Source organism: Punica granatum, chromosome 1 (genome assembly GCF_007655135.1).
Source record: "Punica granatum isolate Tunisia-2019 chromosome 1, ASM765513v2, whole genome shotgun sequence".
NCBI lineage: Eukaryota > Viridiplantae > Streptophyta > Magnoliopsida > Myrtales > Lythraceae > Punica > Punica granatum.
The window spans coordinates 45,246,749-45,263,979 of NC_045127.1; the positions used below are offsets into that span (position 1 = coordinate 45,246,749).

Here is a 17,231-nt window from a genome sequence, read left to right on the forward strand (position 1 = left end):
CCCTCTTGAGTATTGACTTACCGCCTTCCCAAATCCCTCCCGACCTACGGGTTGCTAACGGCCGGGCGTCAACAACCGGCGACGTCGTAACCGACCTGACACTGACAGGGGCATTTCCGCCATTTCAAGCCGCACCAGGCAATCCCGAAGGACCCGAACCACCAAACTCAGTCTACCGAAACTGCCCTCGTGAGGGTATTTTCGTCAGCACGACAAACTTCCATCGGCCCATCAAAAGGCGAGAACAAACGCCACCCTCCCCACTCCCCAAGGAGCAGAGATTCATCGGGGGCCGAATCGATCGTCAAAATCAGATTTTGCGAATTTTGCAGACATCCCTTCCACCTGATTTTCCCCCCCTCCAGGAGGAGTCTGAATCGAATCGAACTCCTGCGTCGGATCCTCCTCCTGGGAATCTTTCCTTGATCCTCTGCCATGGCGACCGATAGTTTCGCGGACAAGAACGCCGTGTTCAGGAAACTGAAGGCGAAATCGGACAATAAGGTCTGTCTGTCTCCGCATAATTCGATCTCCTACTATTCGATTTCTTGATTTTGTTGCATTGCTGCGATCCGGTTCAGATCTGGGTGGTCTCCGTCGAGATCTCAATTTTTTGACTAGGTTTTCCATTTCCCCTTTTGGGCAGATGTGTTTCGATTGTAATGCGAAGAACCCCACCTGGGCATCGGTGACCTACGGGATCTTTCTCTGCATCGACTGCTCCGCGGTTCACCGCAGCCTCGGTGTCCATATCAGCTTCGTCAGGTCTGTTTTGGTTTCGATTTTACGAGTTTGGCCGTTCTCCGTTTCTGTTGCCTGAAGTAGCTTTGGGAATCGATCTGATCCTAGCAACATGTGCTAAGCTACATTGATGAAGCTGCTACGCTTAGATTTTGTTCGTTCGTAGTTTATGATCTGGGAGGCAAATGCTGCAAAATGAATCCTAATTTTGAGATGAACGACCCCTTTAATCCAGTCTATGTGACATCTTTTCTTTTCTGGAGCTAGTGGCAAAGGTTCTCCGGTACACCGAGTGGGAGAACGAGAGGATTAGTGTTGAACTTGGACCTTCCCGGGGTAATGTGTCAGAATTGAAAGATTTATCCATAGATCATGAAAGTTCATGTTAGAGGAGGTTATTTTTCATCTTGTCGTGATCAGATGAAATGAAATCACAATTTGGGTTTGTTGGTTCTTCAGGTTGGCAAAATTGGTTTTATAATTTTGCAATGGGAACTCTTGAATGGATCTGTTCTTATTTATATAGTATGAGTTCTTTATTCACAATTAGTCAGTAGATAAAGTCTTCAGTATAGTTTTGTTATGGAAGAACGGAAGAATGGAAAAGGAGATGTTAACCATAAAATATACTTCTTCTATGGCCATTGTCGTTCTGGGTACTCTGAAATCCTATAAATCTTGGAGATCTGGAATGTTTACACAGATGGAGAGTGATGTGATTTCTGCTATCCTGAAGGCCAGGGAGCTGACCCAATCATTACCATGTCTGGAAGTTTTGAAACCTTCGTTGTTTCCTGGAAAAGGTCAAAAAAGTACCAAGAACTTGATCCGTTCTTGTAGTTTTATTGGCATTTAAAGGAAACTAATGCTTCTCTAGGACTGTGAGATTTGGAGGTCTGGGGTGAAACCATAAATCTAGGCATGCTGCATCTTCTGTTAATTCTGTATCTGAAAATTACCTTCGCTGTGCTATCTTCTGGCTATTAATTATACTTTATTTCTCATGTAGGTCCACAAATTTAGACTCGTGGACCCCAGAACAGTTGAAAACTATGAGTTTTGGGGGAAACAACCGGGCACATGTGTTTTTTAAGCAACATGGATGGACCGATGGAGGAAAGATTGAGGCAAAGTATACATCAAGGGCTGCTGAGCTGTATAGGCAAATACTTGCAAAAGAAGTTGCTAAAAGTATGGCTGAAGATACTGGTTTGCCGTCGTCACCAGTTGCTTCTCAGGCAGCACAAGCATCCAATGGGTTTTCAGATGACAAGATCAGCGAAGCTCCAAAAGAAAGTTCCTTGGAGAAGCAAGAAGCGCCTGAGGTCTCTGCTTCTCCAAAGGCATCTTATACTGCTGTAACATCCTCCATGAAAAAGCCTCTGGTTGCCAAGAGATCTGGAAAGACTGGGGGCCTCGGTGCCCGGAAGTTAACTTCTAAGGTACCGGATCCTCTAAATGATCTAAATTAAGCCCCTAGTATGCACACCATATGTCAGCGAATGCTGTTGCTTTATTTCCCTTGATGGTTAATTCACCTTTTTCTGCATGCTTTTATTGTTTTGCCTTGTCCAGCCTAGTGAAAATCTTTATGATCAAAAGCCTGAAGAGCCTGTCGTTCCAGCTCCTGCTCCGAGCAACAGCACTCCTATGGCTGGACCATCCCTTGCATCTCGCTTTGAGTATGTAGAAAATGTTCAATCCTCAGAGACAAGTTCTGGAGGCACTCATGTACTCAGTCATGTAGCTCCACCGAAGTCATCAAACTTCTTTGCAGAATTTGGTATGGACAGTGGTTTCCCAAAGAAAGGGAGCTCTAATTCCTCCAAAGTGCAGGTGAATTGCCAATATGTGATTGCTTTCTAGAGCAGAACCGTAGCCTATTTTGAATTTTTATTGAACTCGTGCTCTGGTGTCATTTGATTGGGTATGTTATTATGTCAATGGAACTAGTTGGCTCAAATTAATGTTGATTGGCTTGACCTCAAAAAAGAAATGATTTCCAATTATAGTCTTGCATCTTCTTTAGGAAATGAGGTGCTTAATTGAATCTCAAAAAACAAAAAAACTTGTGATGGCAGTGGATATATAATGTGGATGATTCTTTTTGTGATGTCATTTTCCCGGGTGTCTTTGTTTGCCATTCACCTTTAGTTTATTATTATTCATGTGTGCTTCATCTATAGTGCTATTATTCACTTTTCATTGTTGCTTTCTCAGGTTGAGGAAACTGATGAAGCAAGAAAGAAGTTTTCAAATGCAAAATCAATTTCATCAGCACAATTTTTTGGGGATCAAAGTAAATCAGGGGTCGTCGAAGCTCAAGCCTCCCTGCAGAAATTTTCAGTATGTATCCCTGCACTAATTGGAAATTGGCAGTGTCCAATCTCTTATCGCAGTTCCTACTATAGTTTAATCTTCTCCGTTAGGCTGGTCTTGGCCAGTTCATTGGCATTTCTTTGGTTTTCCAGGAAATTGATGAATCTTTTATTATGTTTAGTTGCTACTCAATACTTCTCGCAAGCATTTGGTGATGGTTCAAATTATAATGTCACTGAATTAGTGGAGAATGGAATGGAACAACATTCAAATTTATTCAAGTCATGGAAGTTTAGTCCTCCATTCCTGTAGTACATTGATGCCTGATGGGCCATTAATCTTTCCGTAATCTTTTTTCGCTTCCCAATTCCAAAATACTTGGACAAGTTTAATAATTAACCTAGAAGTGAACTGTGTTTGCCACATCCTCTCTTCTCTTGTACTATAAAGAGATTCTTTTATTTTTTATTTTTAAAAAAAAGGAGAACAAACAAACTTACTTCTGGCTTATCTTCTTTAGAGAGGATTGTTTTCCCAAAAATGTAAACGTTATTGCTCCTTTTTGTTGTCACAGGGGTCAACAGCAATTTCCAGTGCCGATCTTTTCGGCCACGACCCGGATGCTGCAATCGACATCTCAGCAAGCGACCTTATCAACCGCCTCTCTTTCCAGGTAAAACATCTTGCTCTCGAGACTGTCCTTGTCCTCCTTTCCTGCTTCACTGGATGTCGGGTTGATTGGTACCTGGACTGTTTGGACAGGCTCAGCAGGACATATCATCACTCAAGAACATTGCCGGTGAGACTGGGAAGAAGCTCACCTCCTTGGCTTCTACTTTATTGAACGATCTTCAGGACAGAATCCTTTAATGTGTATCTCTTTGTCGTCTGTCTTGTCTCTTAAATTTTTTTTTCCCTTGGTTTTTCCTTTTTTTTTTTTTCTTCCTTTAGAAGGGAAAATGAGGGGGGAGTCTGTTTCCTTTTTGCTTACATTAGCCAGCAATCCAACTCCTTTGTAATTTGGTGAATGTAAACGAGAGAGTGTCAGTGAAGGAAGAATTCATTCTAAAGACCAATAAAAGACCTTAAAATATTTTGAGAGCTTTTTACTGTATTTTTTTGTATCATATCATCGCATAAGTTTGTGTTATTCGTTTTTGAGATCCATTTCTTTCTTTTCTTTTGCTTTTATTAGTTTGCCCTGCTAATCTTAATCTTTTCATCTTCTGGGGTTGTCATTAATCTTCAGGCAAGGAACATCGTCGAACCTGTCCTTTCCCAAGTTTTATTTTGTTCAATCCTTTTCTTTGTCTTTTATTTTTGGGTTCTCTCTCTCTTTGGAGGACTATGATTATGCTCAACATATTGGATGTGATTAATTCGAATTGTATCGAAATTAATCTTGACTGGGCATCGAATTCGCCCGTTATGGAAAAACCAAGGAACATAATACTATCGCTTACAAGAAAATTTGTGGAGGGATATATTGCCATATAACGGTATGTAAGGTAGATTACAATTGATAATTAAGTCCTAATTGTGGAAACTTTTTTGATTACATAAGAAGGTTTATAGCTCTAGTTCAATAAATTAAAATTCTTAATAATTATTATCCTTGTCCCGAAAACCTTTTAAATTATTAATCTATTAAAAAAAAGGGAGCAAGGGCACTCTCATTCTTATGGGTTTGGTACGGTTGGGTCGAGAGAGTGGATCTAACAAGAACGGCTCTCGGGTTAGGATTCCCTAAATACGCCCCAGATTCCATTGAGAATGCGAACCCATTTCCAGCAGGGCCCAAGATAGGAAAAAAGAAAAAGGGTAAATTTTACGAATTATCCTTGTAGTCAAATGCGATTCATGCTTTCGTGGTACTCCAAATAATATTTCAAAAATTATTTTTAAAAATTTTAAAGAAAGACCAAAATATTAAAAAATAAAATGAAAAGCCTAAAGGGAATAGATTACTGGTGAAGGCAACCCCACCAGATTTAAATCTTGAATTAGGATACTTCATAATCTCTACTTCCATTTTTTGGCCGTTAAGTAATATAAGGGATATGCTATCAAATTAGTCTTTCTCGGCATTTCCAAACAGAATTGAATAATATGTCCATAATCTAAATTATGGACAAAGTTCGTGACATAATTCTCAACAAATCTTCACATTGTCTTAAATTTTCTGAAACTCCGAGAGCAATACGAACAACACCTTACTCACTTTGCATACCGGCCAAGACAATCGGAATAATCTATAGACCATTGTTGAGCCAAAACCAAATCCTTTTGCGCCCACAAATGCCATAACCTTGGCTTTGATACCAGTTTGTTGGAATTCGACTCAACGATTAACGAAGATAATACGGAAGAGAGAAGAAATTGAACACGCACAAGATATACGTGGTAAAACCCTCAATGCAGAATAAAAAGTTTGATGGAAACATTCACGAACAAAAAAGGCCCAACGGTGACTTCATATCGAGCAACAAATATCCAGTGGAGTACAGTACGTGTGCATCCTTCACAGGCATAATAACCCAACACAAACGAGTCACCTAACCTTTGAAGAGATATCACATCTCATGGTACATGCTCTTCCTGCACCTTTACATCAAAGTTCATGACAAATATATGTAGTATCCTGATCCAGTCTCAACAAAATAAATCTCTATTTGATCTCTATCGAAAATATCTCTAAATACAAAATTTTAAAAAATATACTCTTATCAAATATAGAGATTTAAATTTACAAAATAGAAAACAAAATTTAGCCAAAATTCAACACATAATTCTCAATATATATATATATATATATTATTTTATATTTGATACCATAATTTAAGGAAGATTTTCATTTATAACCGCGACCATTTATTTGAAAGCTAAATTTTAAAATTATTATATATATACAATAGACTATTAAAATCTCTTCTATTTTCAAGAACAATAAAAAATAAGAAACCATAATCCATTACCTAAAAAATCTCTTCCACTATCTATTTTAAAAAATTGGCAAATATTAAGAATTTTAAAAATGAAAATAATTTTTTAAAATAAGAATCACTAGTGGCTTCATTTGTTTTCCGAATCGTAATTTTACGATAACTCAACTCAACTTTATTTTACTATCAATTTAACAACACAATTATTGCTTTTTTACCTTTTTATATAATTTAATAATAAATTATCTCACGTATTTTTTTCTAATAATTTTTATGATTAATTTTTTAATAATAAATTTCTCATATACTTTCACATATATATACATATATATATTCTAACACATCAATATATTTGTCAATACTTGCAATCATTGTACAAAATCAAGTTTAGTTGGATCATTATTCAACTCGAAAACCAAACGCAAGCTAAGTTTGCATAACAATTCGAGAACAATCTCGCATGCAACTTGCGTGTGGTTGATTTCACTGTTCATACAAAAAGTTTCATAAAGTTACATGATTGGTACAAAAAAGTATTTTTTTCCTCTCGTCAGAGGTATAAAAAGTTTAAAAACCGTAATAGTCTAGTATATTCCGTTAATTTTGGACTAACGTTATCAACTGACGTGGCAAAAGATATGGCACACGAATGTTGACGTGGACTTTCAAACTTCTTGTACCTCAGGTGAGAAGAAAAACTTTATGTACCAATTTTTCGAAACTTTTTGCATGAATACTGAAATTAACCCACCTGCGTGTATCGAAGAGCTAGAATAGATATATACATATATCTATCTTAAAATTCAAATTCAAAATTCAACGAGCTATTTCTCAAAATTCAAAAGATTTTTTTTCCCCTGAAAATTCTTTTTCCACCTTAATTTTCTCTCCCTTAATCACTAAAAAAAAGGCCAACAAATAATAAATAAATAAATAGATAAAATAAAAAGAGGCTGGATTTTCTTTCCTTCCAGCTTCGTTGGCAGCAGTTTGTTTGGTTTGCGGGTCAAACCGCGCCTCCGCCCGTCAAAAGAAAGAAGACTACACAGTCGAGTAGACGACTGGAGGAAGAAGACGAGAGAGAGAGAGAGAGAGAGAGAGAGAGAGAGAGAGAGAGAGCGCTATGAGGTGAAAAACCAAAAAATTAATGGCGGCAGAATTTTCCCTCCACTTTTGAAAAACCCTATGACCGTCATCATCTTCTCCATATCTATAAGGAATTCGTTTTCGAATTTCCCTCAATCCCCTCCTCCCGAAACCCTTCCCTCCATCCCCCAAAATCCTCTCTCTCCGTCGATCTTTATCTATCAGCTCCACCTCTATCACTCTGCTCTGCCGCTCTCCCGCTCCAGTCCTCACACCCATGGAGATCGAGACCGATTCCTGCCATAACCTCCTCCTCGAAGGCGGACCCAGCTCCCATCCGCCGAGGCCCTCCCTCCTCTGCGGCGAGGCCCCCAAAGCCGAAGCCGAAGCCGAAATCCCTGTGCTGATGGTCTCCCCCGTTTCTTCCCCCCAGAAAACCCTAACCGTCCCCTCGGCCCCCGCAGAGTTAGGCGGTCAGCAGTCGCCGGACCCGGATTCGCCCCCAGATCTGACAGAGTCGACCTCAGCTCAGCCGCTGATGCTCACCTGCGGGCCAATGTACCGTCCTTCGCGTTACACGTGGGGTCAGCCGTGGGAGAATCATCTCGACGGTTTCTCGCCTTTCGCCAGAAGAGTCATTCCGACTGGAGTCGTACGTTACTCATTGAATTTCACGTTGATTTTTATTACTGTTGATTGATTGATTTCGTGTCGGTCTAGTTGATATAGTTTGATTTCGTTATCTTCCAGTTTCTTTAATTTTCTCGAGCAACTTTGGACTGTGTCGTTTTCTTTGAGCATAGTGCAGTCGTTCTTGTGTAAAGAATGTAAACTGCATGTAAGGAGATGGTGGGAATTCTTTTGATTGCCTTGCCGGTGATTTTCTTCGAAGGTTTGGTTTCTAAAATTCGGTTGCTTTATTGTGCTTCAGGGCGCCGGGCTGGATAATCTGGGCTTGACGTGCTTCGTGAATGCTGTTCTTCAATGTTTCACACACACTGTTCCACTTGTTCAGAGCCTTCGTTCTTGGGATCATGCCGATCCATGCGACCGTGAGTTTACACCCATTGCTTTATCACAATCTGAAGCTCGACCTTTTCTCTTGCATATTTTCGTTTAATAACTTAAGAAGATTTGTGATTTTCAGGTGATAGAGAGGGCTTCTGCCTTCTCTGTGTTCTTCGTGGCCACATTGAAATGTCTTTAGATTCCTCGGGCAAGGTTATTTCGCCTATGATATTAGTGGACAATTTGGACCGTATCCTTTCTCACATCTCTTCCTTTGCCAATTCTTCTACTTGTTGGCTTGTTGGTATTCTTCCATGATCTGTTGACATTTCAGCAAAGTAGCCTCCATTAGATCTTGATAGAAATATGTGGTTCTTGACTATACAAACCCAGAAATAGCATCCTATTTTCAGAGGCATCAGCAGGAGGATGCTCATGAGTTTCAGCAGGCCATGTTGGATAAACTGGAACGGTGTTGCTTGGATCAAAAGAGAGATTCAGACTCACCTCCCCCCAAGAACATAGTGGATGAGGTGTTTGGCGGCCGCCTCGTAAGCAAAGTATGAGTCTTGATATGTTACCTTCTTTTTCTCAGCGTGTTTTCTTGATCCGATTATAGCCAATACTCGAGGTTTTTGATTTTATTGTATCAATCAACAGCTGCAATGTTGCAACTGTGGTCACTGCTCTTTCACTTATGAGCCCTTGATTGATCTGAGTTTGGAAATTGAACATGCCGAGAACCTCACTGCTGCTTTAGAATCCTTTACCAATGTGGAAAAGATGGAAGATCCTGAATCGAAGTTCAGGTGCGAGAACTGCAAAGAGGATGTCTCTGTAGAGAAGCAGCTTCTTGTGGAAAAGGAACCTACTATTGCTGCATTGCATCTGAAACGATTCAAGAGTGATGGGCTCACTGTTGAGAAAATTGATAAGCACGTGCCTTTTCCCCTAGAGTTGGATCTTCGGCCCTTCATCAATGGCCATGAAAGTGATGTAAGTTTAGTTATTGAATATATCGCAGTAATTGTTTGGAGCATTGACTATGTAAGTTCGTTATCCCATTCTGCCCTCCTCCATGTGCAGGTGGAGCTGAAGTATCAACTATATGCGATTGTGGTGCATACTGGAATCTCGCCTACTTGGGGTCATTACTTTAGCTTCATTCGATCCTCTCCCGGAGTATGGCACAAATTCGATGACCATAAGGTACCTTTACATGTTCTTTGTGGTTCTAAATTAATATGAATAATTTGCCTTCCAACTTTTTCTGTTTTAGGTTTTTACTAAAACTTCTTCCCTCAAACCTTTCATTAACCGGTATCTAAAGCATGGCTGACAATATTTGGCATGTTATAATGCTTTCACTCACTTCTACGATAATTTAGGAGCTCTTCTATTATTAACCAAGTATTAATTTCTTATGCTGCAGGTTGTTAAGTTCGAGGAGGAATTCGTCCTATCTCAGGATGCCTACATTCTGTTCTATGCAAAGCATGACATTCCTTGGTTTTCAAGTTTGATGGAAGATCGGAAGATCGAATCTGATCTTATTTCGGAGACTTCCCCTAAGTCAGTTCTTGACAAAGTCGACACTCCCTACACTTTTCCGGCCATTCCCAATATGGAGAACTCCACCTTTCCTGTGGCTGTGACTGTTCACAAGTCCACTGGCATCTCTGCCCCAATGTCAGCTCTTGACAAAGCTCACTCTCCCGACAGACCAAACCCATCCCTTTCCAAATTTGAGAACTCCACATTTCATGAAACTGCTGGCACTGCCTTGGGAACCTCTGCCTCATTGTACTCAGGAAATTGTGGTAACACGGCTATGAATGAAGCTGGAGTTGATGAATATGGGTCTAATGAGTGCAGAAATGAAAGCCGCCATCTGATGGAAAATTTATTTGTCAAAGAGAAACAAGGCACCGCCGGTGCCTCTGATGGAGATGATCGTGGCAATCACAGAGAGGATGAGCTTGAAACGGATGAGAATTTCCATCCTCTTACACCATCGGAGCCTTCATCTCCAGAATCTTCTCATACAGGCAAAAAATATCCAGGTATTATATATACTCCCTCCACAATAATGCCAGCTATTTGTGACCTGCTTCCTTGCTGACATGACCTTCCTTTTCAATTTTTCAGAAACTCTGCGAAAATATGCTTTCAGACTGAAAATAAAGATTACTTACCCGGAAAATTAGACCTTTCACTTTTCCGTTGCTTCTTATGGTTTTCACTTTTCCATTTCGTTGAATCAATAAGCCACTGACAGACACTTCCTTTTTAGTGTCTTTTTTTCCTTGTTTTGTTGGAGGAATTGTCCTGAGACTTTTTAGCACGCAGGCATCTTTTCTGGAATAGATGAAACCTTAGACCCTATAGCCATAGCAAGATCCTTAAGATTCTTCTGAGAGATTTCTAACAAGTAGCAGTGTGCCTATTCATGTATTTTCAGAAGCGAGCAACAGGCCAAGCACAATGCGGCATCACAGGAAGATTGAGCGGTCGAGTTGCAGGAAACAGCTGAGCAAGACGCTAGAGAACGCGAAGAAGAAGGAAGCTCTGAGGTATATGAGAGGGATGCCATTGGGTAGGGCCACGCAGTTTGTCCATGCCATGCTTGGTCCTCGAAGCCCCAAGTCGAAGAAGAAGCAGGCAAAGCGGAGGCTGGGTGCATCTCTCTGCGAAAGGACTAGCCCTTCGAGTGCTAGTCAAAGGTCTAGGTCTAACCAACCCTTATTACCTCCTCCAGTCCTCTGATCAGTCATTCTTTTTGGACCTTTTGAGACAGTCTCTGTTTATTGGATTCGTGAGATGTAAAGAGTAATCGATAATCTTGTTAAAGGCTTTATCTAGTCTTAGAGCTGCCTGCTGCTCCCTTTTCCTGTCGAAGACGGAAGTTTGAGGATGTAAATTGGGCTAATTTCTGACTCAAGCAATGGATCTTCAGGTTTTACTAGGAACCATTTGTGTCCATTTCCTTTCCGGTTTATCTAGAACATACAGTCCCACGAGAAGATATATCGACTACATTGACAGCTTGGTAACTGCCTTGTTTACTCTTTCAATTTAGACTCCGAAATGCCCTTTTCGTATATATATGTTTGCCCATGAACTCCTCCAGCTCCTCGGGATTCAAGCTTAAGACACAATAAACTTCGCTATGACTCCTATCCTCCCTCTCCAATGACAGCATCTTATAGTTTCGGAAGTACATATATATGTATGTGCGTGTGTATATATATATTGTTTTTTCTTTAGAGAGTATTTCCGGATTTAGATGGGAAAAGTTGTATTTGTCAACTCCCAAAAATAGAGCTGGTCCTGCTGATTTTTCGAGCAATGGAACACAGCAATTATTCCTCTAACAGGAAGAAAACAGCACAACAGAGAGCCACATTATGTTCCAGAAAGCCATAACCAAATTAAGCTTCCCCTGCAAAAGAGTTCCTCTTCCATGGAGCTCTCCTCCTCTTCCCCCCTTCCCCGCCATTAGCCTCAATGCCCTCCTCATAGAACTCATACCCCTTCTCTCTTATTCCTCTCTGGCTGGTCTGGTGTTTCGGCTTTTCGGGTGTTCTAAGTTCGGTCGAACAACATGAGCTTGAACTGCCTCACCTGCCAGTGCCTGCAGAGGACCGATTCCAATGGCGATTACCGATCTGTCAAGGAGAATTGCCACAGCGTCTGCTGCCTCAGGGCTGAGCGGAACTGGTCGGGCCCGCTGCTGCATCCGTCCTATGAGCCGATCCTGGATAACAGTGGGCCCATCAACGGAGTTGCCAAGAAGAGGCAGAAGGCCCTCCGGAGGCTCAGCACTGGCGCCGTGACCTTTGGTGGGAGCGACTTGGGGGTGGGCACAGGTGATTTGGGTTCCCGGCAGCCAAAGTTGATCCGGAGTGGCGGGATGAGACGGGACTGGAGCTTCGAGGACTTGCAACAGATGCGAAGGGAAGGGAAGAGAAAAGAGAGGCGCCAGCCATGATTAGCCCGAATGGACATATTACCAACATCATAGGATGACTCCCTTCCCAGGACTGAAGGGCAAAAAAATGGAAAAATAAAATAAGAACGCATCATCCCTTCCCCATTGCTTGTATCCAGAACTCAATTTTCTCTTTCGTTTCGATATCTGTAGTTTCTTTGTATCCTTGATCATATGCGCTAAGTCGAGTCGAAGTCTGATCGATCGGTCCAGCACGACAGACTTCCGTGTTTCCCCCCGGTGTTTGTACAATATATATAATATATATTTATATTGTTTTTACGGTTCATTCGTCACAATATGATCTCTTTTTATCTACGTTTTGTTTCGCCAAATACCCTGTATTAGATTTCTGCATTTCTGCGAATCTATTAGAATAACAAATCGGTTTTAGATCAATTTACTGGAAATACTTGTATAGTGGTCGATGCACGTATAAGCCGAATTTTCTTTATGGAATTCGATCTCTGATTTCTGCACATTTTTAAGAATTCTCAGCTACTTTCCAGTTGCCACAGGTTGCCTGTGAACTTGGAACTCAAATCAATCAACGGTTCTCTCTCCACTATTGATCTTCTTTTTCCCATTCTTTTTCCATAAATAGAAAAATGAGTTCAGCTGTCTATTTTTATCAGAAACCATTGCTGTTAGAAAATAAACGAGCTTGTAACAGAATAGGAAGGAATCTTCAGAGGAAGGATCCGAATTCAATATGAAATTGTCTGGACATCGACGACGAGTACGACTACATGAATTCTTTTTTTTTTTCCTCATTGTTGTTTCATTTCTTTATGAAACGAAAGAGAAAGGAAATTGGCATTCCTAGAGGAAATTGGCATTTCAATTGCAGGAGAAGTTTTACGGGCCTAAAATATAATAGAGAGGAGGAGGATTTACTCGTTCCAGTTACTATGATGAAAGATCACATTTGAAACACCGGAATGAATTGGTTCTATAATGTGAAATATAATTTTATTGAGTGAAAAATGATCCGTTTTTCTAGTTGAACATAAAAAAGAAAACATAAATGTGTAATTAAAAAGGATGAACTTATGTATCAAGATCTCAATTTAAACATTTAACCTCTAAGAAAATATATCATCATACTCAAATAAAAGCTAATTGAAATGGTGGAATGAGCATTACTTAAGTGTTTTGAAGAAAACACCATTCCATCAAGTTTGTGAAAATAGATCATTCTAATAGAATGCTCTTCCAACTCGACAATAAAGAAAGAAATGGAAAAAAAAATTGATGAAATATCCATTCCATTTCATTCCTTTCGATTCCGATGTACTAAACCTCTTCCAATTATAAGAAAATACGAAATATAGTGACTTTTTGCTAATGTCCTTGTATACATAAAGGACTAGGGTAGATTGATCGAAGCCATATAGGGATACAGCAAGAGAAACCAAAACTTTTTGCTAAAAGGATTTTTGAGATCTTTATGAATAAGGAAAAATTCACTTTTGGTCCTCAATAATAATATAATAATATTATCCATCTTCTATAAAGTATTTCAAACGCTCTCGTTTAGGCCTGGAGAGTCCCTTATTTTTTGCTACAGTCTTTATTTACCTTTTTACGCTCCCCTAAAAATTACTAATTTGACAACGAGTAAGTTTCTCAAACAGCCTCAATGAAAAGGAAGGCCAAGGGATTATATCATCGTAGACGGTTTTGAAGAAAGATGGAACCAGGAGAGTGAGAAGCAACCTCGAGGGATCGGCTACGTTTGGCGGAAGGATCAAAAAAGGGAGGTACAAATTTGAATAGAACATATACATACATACATATATATATATATATATATATATATATATATCAAAAACCTGTGCATCGCTCTTACTAGTGGATAAGGAAACGAGTAAAATAATATAAAGATGCCGGGAGGGAAAAATGAATAAATTTTGTAACATTGAGGATATGATTGAACCAAAAAAAAAAGTTTAAGACGAAAACGATAAAGTAAGCGAAGGTTGAAGACCAAAAATGATGTTTTCACTATGGATAATAACTTTTTGGATAAAAACCACGGGTATTTTTAGCCTATCATCTGAATTAATTTCGTCCAAGTATCAGTTTGTTCTAGGCCACAAGGAGGTATTTCCGAGAATTGTGGTTTAATGTATATATATATATACATATATTTGTCAGATATATCATCTAAGGGGTGGTGGCGCAGTTGGCTAGCGCGTAGGTCTCATAGCTTCTGAGTTATCCTGAGGTCGAGAGTTCGAGCCTCTCTCACCCCACTAACCTTTTTTTATTTTTTTTTTAAATTAATTTTTTTTATGTGTATCATGATATTTGAAAGTACAATGAGCTCTTAACTAATATAGTTGAACTGGATCCGCCTATTAAGATAATAAAATTCTTATAACGTGAATTTTTTCCCTTCACAAGGTTCAAATTGGAGACTTTTAACAAACGTCGAACAGTTTGAATTAATTCATGTTTATTCTTTTTAAATTTATTTCTTAAACTTGTTTTTCCCTTCACATTTTCATCCATTTGGCATTCGTCACGACGGCCCAACTTTTAACAAACGCCGAACAGTTTGAATTAATTCATGTTTATTCTTTTTAAATTTATTTCTTAAACTTGTTTTTCCCTTCACATTTTCATCCATTTGGCATTCGTCACGACGGCCCAAATTTTTATTGACCCGACAAACATAACCTACAAAGTTATCAGGTGAAGCGTCGATGATCGCATCTCACTTCAATAAATTAAGTACGTATTAGCTCATGCGTAGATGAGGTTACTCGAATATTGCTTGATTGACGAATAAAACTATAAAGCTCAAATATTTAGTTGTTTATTCTTCCTTAATACTTAAAAAGTCTAGGCTTACGTGGTGAAGACAAGTCTTAATTTGCTATTAAATTCTCATTAATATGTCACTGTCACTGTCCGAATAAAATATTGAAAATCGAGCTATCACTAACATTCCAAATCCTAACAAGATAACAATTTCTTAATCACTTTGGACTATGACTTAATCATATACATAGCTTACTTGTCCCTGGTAGATTTCATCACTTTGAATTTTAGCTGCTACGGAAGAAAGATTTCCGTATCAAACAAGTATAGAATACAAAGTAGCCAGTTGAAATTTATTTTTACTTAATTAGGACTTTAATAACGTGCACATGATGTGTCAAATTAGTCGTATGCTCCTAATTGTGGAAGTAAATAAAAAAAATTTGTTAGCAGTCGGTGATGCAGTAGGCAAATTACGCTCAATGTATGTGGACTTGTTAATTATCTGTAATGCGGGATTTCGAAAACTACCAAAAGCACTTTTATAGTTAAGATCAAGTCGATACACGAGCATGAATTAGTCTCAACCAGTTACGAAATATATAATATTAGTTCGCGATTCCAAATGTATATGTGCATGCATTTGCCTCCCATTTTTCCTTATACGAAGCCATCTTCAAAATGCCTGCGCCCATCGAAACCTAATGTTGAAGGGTTATTGAAACGTGTTGATATGATGATATGCATAATGCATGCCTGCCTAACTATCTCTATTTGTCGTCAGTTCGAAGATGGCTATAGAGAATTCCGATTATTATATATATATATCCTTCCGGACTTAATTGATATTTATCAACATTAGAAAAGTCTATGCTGACCTTATGGGGACCAAAAAATCACCATTTTTCCTATTAGATGTGTCTTTATCGAGCCCAAAAAGCTAGAGTTGTAAATACCAATATTTTCTTTCTGATTTCGAGATGTGAACTTCTGCGCCTTCGTGTGGCAACGTAGCCCTTGAAAATATATCCTTGAAATTCAATTTTCTTTTTCAATAGAATGCGAGGTGAGCAAGACTCCTATATTTTTGGGATATGGTCGACTGAAATGAGGCGCAAACTTTTATATCCCCTCGACTTTGGACTTGCCGGGGTGCAGTTTTGCTCAGTACATAACTCTTCGTACTTTGCTTTGCTTTGATACTATAGAACGATACATTGCGACTGCGTTATTAATTAATCGAGCTATCCCAATGCAAAAGTTTTGAGAACTATTTCCTTTGTAATTTTTCGATGTGGTGTTAAACCTTCAATACATGCCTCCGCATGTGGTGGTACATAGACCAAATCTATCGCTATCCAGACAATAAGGACAGATTCGGGATACTTCAGATTTCATCTCAAATTTGGCATTTCAAAATATTAGACACCGAATTAAAAGGGACGCAGCACTGTGGTAAGTTTTAGGTTTCAAAATATACTAAATGGAACTATTCATACCTATTTATTGTTTATTAAAAATTCTATTTCATTGTAACATACTCATGAGACTTTCTATTAATCGAAATATTATGGGCACGCATATATCTATTTATAAATTTAGGGATGGAGAATTCCACCCCAAAGCCATCTCCAATTTAACGGAATATTCTGTCCAAGTTAGTGAAAAAAAAATTCTATCCCGAAATCCGATTCCTCATCTTATCGGGATGTATCTGTCACTAATATCAACAGTTACAGTCGTATAATATATAGATATCACCTAAGGAGATAAACATTTGAGAAGATCTCACAGATTTATATTCTTTATATATATATATATATATTTATATCAGACTTATTGACCTTCCTCGTGATAAAAAGAGACGGAAACTTTTGAAATCGTTTACCCAATGTCCATGCTCACAACATTGCCTTCATCCTTCACATTTTTTTTTCGTTTATGTATTTATTAATAAGTGATAATAATCATAGAAAGAGGTTATGGCAACCTGTTTCCGCTGTGCTTGCAGAAGAAAATGGCGCACCTTTTTGACGTATCTAACATACCTCTACTTTTCGAGGGAAAAAAAAATCCCCCAAGGAGCTCTACGAGAAATGTCGATTTGTTGGGAATAGTTTATTTTCGATTATAGCTCACGGGAATGTAATAGAATGACATATAAATTCTACTAACTAATAAAAAGAGTATAAGGAGTTTCACCGTGAAAATTAATCATGAAATATCTTGATTACTATGTGAAAATATGTGATTCTATGTTATACTCTCTTATTTTGATATAGTTTTATTTGATTATTAATTTTTTTTTCTGACTATACATTAAGTTCTATCCCTTCGGAGGATCTGTGGGCTCACAGAAGTGTTGGATTGGAGGA

General features: G+C 38.8%; 3 protein-coding genes and 1 non-coding gene across 5 annotated transcripts; all 4 read left to right on the forward strand.

The window, feature by feature from the left end:
* The first annotated feature begins 241 nt into the window (after positions 1-241).
* LOC116192061 (probable ADP-ribosylation factor GTPase-activating protein AGD9) lies at positions 242-4,174 on the forward strand. The gene is made up of 7 exons (XM_031520477.1): positions 242-504; positions 647-765; positions 1,751-2,183; positions 2,317-2,577; positions 2,962-3,087; positions 3,635-3,733; positions 3,823-4,174. Exons 1-7 carry the CDS (start codon positions 436-438, stop codon positions 3,928-3,930), a joined length of 1,215 nt encoding a protein of 404 aa, XP_031376337.1. The 5' UTR covers positions 242-435; the 3' UTR covers positions 3,931-4,174.
* Positions 4,175-7,080: 2,906 nt separating this feature from the next.
* Positions 7,081-11,065, forward strand: LOC116192416 (ubiquitin carboxyl-terminal hydrolase 21-like). 2 transcript variants are annotated; one of them, XM_031520964.1, is made up of 8 exons: positions 7,081-7,740; positions 8,020-8,140; positions 8,236-8,346; positions 8,490-8,656; positions 8,757-9,092; positions 9,183-9,305; positions 9,529-10,159; positions 10,535-10,741. In XM_031520964.1, the coding sequence occupies exons 1-8, from the start codon at positions 7,366-7,368 to the stop codon at positions 10,627-10,629; spliced, it is 1,959 nt and encodes a 652-aa protein (XP_031376824.1). In that variant the 5' UTR covers positions 7,081-7,365; the 3' UTR covers positions 10,630-10,741. The 2 variants fall into 2 exon arrangements, with proteins under 2 accessions (XP_031376824.1, XP_031376823.1); XM_031520963.1 differs by having other exon boundaries at positions 7,083-7,740; positions 10,558-11,065.
* A 346-nt stretch (positions 11,066-11,411) lies between these two features.
* On the forward strand, positions 11,412-12,405 carry LOC116192417. Its single transcript, XM_031520966.1, has one exon. The coding sequence runs from the start codon at positions 11,701-11,703 to the stop codon at positions 12,085-12,087; it is 387 nt and encodes a 128-aa protein (XP_031376826.1). The 5' UTR covers positions 11,412-11,700; the 3' UTR covers positions 12,088-12,405.
* Positions 12,406-14,260: 1,855 nt separating this feature from the next.
* TRNAM-CAU lies at positions 14,261-14,345 on the forward strand. The gene is given in 2 exon segments: positions 14,261-14,298; positions 14,310-14,345. It is a non-coding gene; the product is annotated as a tRNA-Met (tRNA).
* The last annotated feature ends 2,886 nt before the right edge of the window (positions 14,346-17,231 follow it).

Excerpts from the sequence above, each read along its gene's own strand:
- LOC116192061 (XM_031520477.1), top strand. The coding sequence starts at position 436 with ATGGCGACCGATAGTTTCGCGGACAAGAACGCCGTGTTCAGGAAACTG. Across the intron at positions 2,184-2,316 it reads CCCGGAAGTTAACTTCTAAG|CCTAGTGAAAATCTTTATGA; the intron begins GTACCGGATCCT and ends TGCCTTGTCCAG. Across the intron at positions 3,734-3,822 it reads TCAACCGCCTCTCTTTCCAG|GCTCAGCAGGACATATCATC; the intron begins GTAAAACATCTT and ends CTGTTTGGACAG.
- LOC116192416 (XM_031520963.1), top strand. The coding sequence starts at position 7,366 with ATGGAGATCGAGACCGATTCCTGCCATAACCTCCTCCTCGAAGGCGGA. Across the intron at positions 9,093-9,182 it reads TCAATGGCCATGAAAGTGAT|GTGGAGCTGAAGTATCAACT; the intron begins GTAAGTTTAGTT and ends CTCCATGTGCAG. Across the intron at positions 9,306-9,528 it reads ACAAATTCGATGACCATAAG|GTTGTTAAGTTCGAGGAGGA; the intron begins GTACCTTTACAT and ends CTTATGCTGCAG.
- LOC116192417 (XM_031520966.1), top strand. The coding sequence starts at position 11,701 with ATGAGCTTGAACTGCCTCACCTGCCAGTGCCTGCAGAGGACCGATTCC.